At 41.8% G+C, this 6,199-nt stretch overlaps 1 protein-coding gene across 1 annotated transcript; it reads right to left on the bottom strand.

Annotated features, from left to right (window-relative positions):
• Window positions 1–397: 397 nt before the first annotated feature.
• Window positions 398–4,521, bottom strand: zic5 (zic family member 5 (odd-paired homolog, Drosophila)). The gene is made up of 2 exons (XM_039819169.1): window positions 3,302–4,521; window positions 398–2,197 (listed from the first exon to the last, which is right to left on the bottom strand). The coding sequence occupies exons 1-2, from the start codon at window positions 4,341–4,343 to the stop codon at window positions 1,761–1,763; spliced, it is 1,479 nt and encodes a 492-aa protein (XP_039675103.1). The 5' UTR covers window positions 4,344–4,521; the 3' UTR covers window positions 398–1,760.
• Between the last annotated feature and the right edge of the window lie 1,678 nt (window positions 4,522–6,199).

Here is a 6,199-nt window from a genome sequence, read left to right on the forward strand (position 1 = left end):
TATTTTCTCCATGAATGATTCATGCCTCGGCTGCTTTGTGCTGTCGCGCCTTTCAGAGGTAGCGCCATCAGGGGGCTATAAGTTTTTCCCATTAGCTCAGTGATTAGTTTATATCAGCTTTCTTGGCCCGTTGGGCCTTTTTCTGAGATAACAGTGAATATTTTATAGAAATGTCTGGTTAGAAAGTGAACACGTCTAACTGACTCTTATTTACATTTCACAGTAAAAAGGTCATTATTTGACAATAAATGCACAGCTTCCTAAAATACATTTTTACATAAAGTCCAGCTGACTTTATGTGTAACCAGTCCATTTATACACTGTCATTCTCTAATTTCCAAAACTCATATTAATCAAATTCACTCATTCATCATAATCATTTCACACTTGTTAATTATTTACTGTATATGTCCTGTTTTTTATTATTATTTTTTTAGCATGAAACTTATATTGCAAATTTAATTTTGAACATCAAAGATCTGCACAAGAGCTGATTCATCTCATTTTTTTTATCCATCATGTCCAACGGCACCATGCACCTCAAAGAGAAAGACAGATCACTACAAAAGGCATGCGAGAAAGGGACTTTTCACATTACACAGCCTATTCAAGTAAATGTTTCTTCTTTTACAGAACAAAAAAAAAAAAAGTGAACAGAAAAGCAACATGAAATTGAGAAAGAAAAATAAAAACAAAAACATCAGCAGGGTACTATGCATCACCAAAACTGATATTATTATTCTTTGGTGTTCCTGTAATTCCAGTACAACATTGATACCAGTAAATAAATTACAATGTACAAAACAACATTTTTTTTTTGTAATTAAAACTACACAACATTCACAAGCATCAGTACAATTACATATATACAAATCCTACAGGGCCAAAGCCTGTCAGTGTAGACATTTAGGGTCTCAAGGGACTTTACTCTTTAACGAGCATAACACTTGTGTATTTTGCATAAAATATAGTCTTAAATAGTTCTTAAATATTACAAAATTCATCCAAACACATGTATTGTATAAATCTGAAAAGGTAAATGAGAACCCTTAAGACACTCACATGTTTGCCTCTTCTTTTCTTTTCTTTTTTTTTCCTTAATGGTTTATCAAAGTTTGTACCACATCTTAAAGAAATCACATGAAATATAAAAGCCTCATATTCTAGATTCGGTCCATACACATTTGTTGCCATTTGTGGGGTTACAAGCAGTACCATTCTTTTTCCTTAAATGTCTGGAATATGACAGTGATTGATAGCAGGCGAGTTATTAAACTGCAAGGGGGTTATGGGAGGTCACATGAAATATGTCATTTCAGCACACCAGTTGAGTCTTAAGCCATGTTAATTAAACCTTGAATATTTCTTCTTTTTTGGGGGGGCAGGGGGTGAGAAAGTTCTATTCAAAAATGTGCCCACTTTAGAATGGTTGGTCCTTTCAAATAAGAAGCAAGGTTTTTTTAACATTTCATTTCAATTCTAATGTCGGTGTCAAATGTTTTATTTTGACAGTTTTGATCTGCATTTTAAGAAAGGTCAGGGGTCACCTTCAGATAAATTCTTCCTCAGGTAGTTAAGCCGACACTGCATCCACGAATAATAGTGAATTATCTGCATTGAGCACAGTCGTTTAATAATACTACAGTGAAAATAACTGATCAATATCCCAAGCGCACGGGCCAGCATGGATCTACACACAGAGTCACGTTAACGGGTCGACTAGATGACAAGTTGGACAGTCAGTGGTTGTAAACGGGGCGTCAGAGCATTGTCCTCGGGTCTGAATTTCTGAAAGAGTCCTCGTCTGAATCTGACGTTGGCACATCGCTGGAGGGGGTGTGGAGGTGGTTGGGTCCTCCGCTCCCCTGGCAGACGTACCACTCGTTGAGGTTGGTGACCTGAGGGGAGAGGTTCGCGGAGCGGTTCCTGTGCGGCTCGGAGTTGGGTGAAAGAGGGTCTCCGAGTGGATTTGTGGAGGAAATGTAGCTGACGTTGGTGGAAGGGGGCGGCGGAGACTTGCAGTGCACTTTCATGTGCTTCCGCAGCGAGCTCGGGTGTGTGTAGGATTTGTCACAGCCACGGACTTTGCAGTAGTAAGGCTTGTCGCTGGTGTGGACGTGAGAGTGCTTCTTCCGGTCGCTGCTGTTGGCGAATTTTCTGTCACAGCCGTCAAACTCGCACTTGAAAGGTTTCTCTCCTGGGATAAATGAGAAACAGATGCAGTCAGTGTCATGTGCAAGAATGCCTTCAAAAACTGCCATGGAAAAGTCTCCATGAAGGTTGTTTACATTGTACACACATCACAAGGCTAGAGCTGAACATTATTTCCCCATAGATTCTAGCAGCCTTTACTTCTCCACTGGGGCTTCGTCTTCACTAGAGCTTATCCCCTAAACATACTACAGTCACTACTACACACCCACTTGTTCAGAGCATTTCCCTGTGTTAACACGTGTAACATGCCTTTAGGCCTTCAGGTTACATGTATGTGTGGTATGCGGGGGGGGGGCTCAGGAGACCACCAGGTGCCGTTTATATACCGTAGTGTCTGCCACTCTTAAATGAGAAACATACATTTTTAATGATAGCCTGCATAGTGCATATATGTAAAATTGTGGGTTGGAGGGCAGTGTGCGTTTTGGAAATGATAAACAATAAGAAGGTGTAACTTGGACCTCAGTCTGTGTCATGACGTGAGATTTTAACGTTGTGGAAAGTTGGCCTGCTAAAACTCACTGCTTTGAACTTTCAGCATGGTGCAACTCTGACCAACAATTAACCACGACGCAGTTGTTTTGGTTGGGCAGTATATCCGGATAGATTTTCTTTCTCGACAGACAGTAGTGCAGAGGTTATTTACGTGCTCCTATAGCTACTCCTGGTGGTTAACAGTAACCCGAATAAATAAATATGGCACGTTAGGGTATCGTATAGCATGTACATCACTCGTCGATATATATCTTTTGCGTAAACGTCCTACGCCTGAAGATAATTACATTTGCGCGTGTTCTAGCGCTTTCCTGCATGTAGGCTACGTAAGCACGTTTTACAAATCATATGCCATAATCCTCTCACGCCTACTGCAGGCGTCTCTGCGAGTACAAACGTTTATATTTAAGAAAGGAAATGAAACACTCACTGTGCCAATGCGTCACTGAATGCAACTTTTTTTTGCTCGCTTGTGTGCGCAATTACGCACGGTCGCACTGTCCGTGAATAACAACACAAGGTCTCCTCGCATAAATTCTAACGATCTCCGATCAAGTGCTATTTTTCAGATTACACAATTAGAAGTACTGACCTGTGTGAGTCCTCTTGTGAATCTTTAAATTCTCCGATCGAGCGAAGACTTTTCCACAACCCGGGAAAGGACACGGGAAGGGCTTTTCTCCCGTATGAACTCGGATGTGATTTATCAGTTTGTACTTCGCTTTGAAAGCCTTTCCTTCCCGTGGACATTCCTCCCAAAAACAGACGTGGGAGCTCTGCTCCGGTCCCCCGACATGCTCCACCGTGACGTGGTTGACCAGTTCGTGCATGGTGCTGTAAGTTTTAGAGCAGGGCTTTTTTTGACTTTGCTCCTGGTCAATCCATTTGCAGATTAGCTCTTGCTTTATGGGCTGCCGCATGTATCTTAAAAACGCCCCCGCCGCTCCGTGAGGAGCAGAAGCGATGTTCACATTGAGGTTCATGGAGTTGTAGCTGTGGAGAGAAGAGGGTCCATAGTGCTCTGGCCTGTGCCCGAAGTGCTCTGGCCTGCCGTAGATGTCCCCCGGTATACCCAGGCGCATCTGCCCATTGAGGGCATGGTGGTGGGCACCTGGGGACGCCTGGTCGTGAAGTCCAGTAAAAAGTGAATGGGCCCCACTTTCCGCGTGCCCATAAGCACCTGTTGGGGAGATGAACATGCCATGGTGATGAGGGGAGGAGGCGGAACTATGCTGGTCGCCAAGTGCATGCATAGCAGAGGCTGAGAGTTCTCTCCTGAGGATGAAGTCCCTGCTGCTTGAGTAGCCTGAATGGGGGTGAGCCACGGGGAAACCAACTGTGGTCTGAGCAGAAGTGAATGATGCCGCGGTCTGGGCTTCGTGATGGCTCTGAATGTGCTGAGATGGGCTAAGTTTGAGAGCATTTGTCTGTGCCATGTGCTCTGGTCCAAATGGAGTGAGTGCCACTCCGGGGTCGTTGCCCAGCTCCCCAGGGTGGAGGTGGGCATGGTGGGAGAGAGGGTGATGCCCCCCTAGCCCCGGGAAGCCTGTCATATTCTGATGAGGAAGGGGTTGAGTCGCTGCCAAATCCGCTAATCTTATCGCCGGATTCCTCTTGCTTAAAGGGGGTTCCATAACTACACTGACAAGTCCATCCGCACTCACCGCAATTGCTTTTCACCACACCACGCTCTCTAAAACATTAGGAAAATATGTATATAAGGGGTCTATAAGTTCTTTTGTCCGGCTTCTAACTCTGCTTGCTCCTTTTCCCACTCTGTCCTCAAGCGATTGGCAGAACATACAACAGTTGGAGGACACAGTGGGGAATACAGTTTAGAAATGGCACTGCGGGTATTGGACGGATTTCGGTGACTGGCAGTTAGGAGAACGAAGCGATTGGCTGTCGTTCAGCGCAGGGGCTCAGCAGGGTTCCGCCCCCTCACTCTCTTTATCGCTGTTGACTCCAAAAAGTTGTACTCACAAAGTTACCAGCAGATCTGTTTGTGCGGCTTTCTGTTTACTGGTCCTGGCGCATTTGGATGACCGAAATGCCAGTTTGTGTGAACAATACAGCCTAGTTTATCCCTGGTGAAGTGTCTTACTATCGATTTGATGTCGCCATTGAAAGAAAAAAAAAAAAAAAAAAAAAAAAAAAAAAAAAAAAAAAAAAAAAAAAAAAAAAAAAAAAAAAAAAAAAGCCCGCTGGTGGATGGATGGATTTGGCCAGTGCAATGTGTCAAGAGGACAACAGTGATGGCGCAAAGTTTATTTATTTGGAATTTGGACATTTTAGTTATCAAGAAAGATTTCGAAAACATGCAGCTCCTGAGACTTATGATTAAAATATTTAATGGAAAGGGAACACCTGTGGAAAGGCATTGCATTGCCAAACCATTTTACTGAGAAATAAAATACCGTAAAATGGTGATTAGAAAATAAAATAAAACATCAGAGAGATAGGTTTCTCCCTCTCGCAGTTATTATATCAATATGATTCATTTTCTTCATGAGTTGATATAAATAACATGACTACTACACTTACATTTAGAAGCTGTACATTTAATTTTGGGAAATGTTGAGAAAACCAATAAAAATGTCATAAAATTCTTATTTGTTCTTTGACATTTTTCATAATGCCTCAATAAAAAAAAATCCCACTAAATAAATGTATCTTGGCTTGAATGTATTACAAGTTAAGGCTGACCTATGCGTGAGTTATACACATCAAACTGTCTTGGCAGCACCTGTAAAAGGTGTCAGGTATTTTTTTTTATTCTCACGTGAGCTAACCATTATTTAAGTTTTTATAATTTCGGTTATAATTTAAGGTTGGAAGACATTTGTAACGCTGTATATAAGTTCAGTATGAAGGATCACTCCGTTTGAATAGCAGGACGTGTATCTGTCATTGATATGTCTTCATTCAGACACCTTTCCAATCGATTTATGAAAGCTGGCCTCAAAATATAAATCATCATCCAATCAAAGTGTTTGTAACTTGAACAGGAGCTGGCCATAAACATGTAAAACTTACAGTATAGTAATGAACACCACATCTCCCCACTCATGACCATGTTCTATAGGCTAATTGATTTCCACCGTGTTAGAGAGGGAAGGGTTTACATGTTATGGGCCTGTTGCACGTGCTCCTCTGTTGAAACTGATTTATGAACTTGATAATCAGCAACTGAATAGAGGTTTTCTACAATTGATATATAACGTGTTGTAGTCTTGCAACTGTTGGTTGTTCTTCCTGCTCCTCTAGCAGTTTATTGTTTATTAACAGCTGCTCATTTTTCTTTTCATTTGCACAATGAATTTGTATCTGTATTTTTTTTTTCTCATAATTTAAAAGTCACTAAAATTCACCCATAACCACATGTGTGTGAATCGTTGTCTCGGGGATTTAGTTACATAAATAAAATATGCCCAGCTCCAATGAGAGCTTCTGGAAACCCATAAAACACAGAAGAGCAGTGGGTGCACTG

Source organism: Perca fluviatilis, chromosome 12 (assembly GCF_010015445.1).
Source record: "Perca fluviatilis chromosome 12, GENO_Pfluv_1.0, whole genome shotgun sequence".
NCBI classification, from domain to species: Eukaryota; Metazoa; Chordata; class Actinopteri; order Perciformes; family Percidae; genus Perca; species Perca fluviatilis.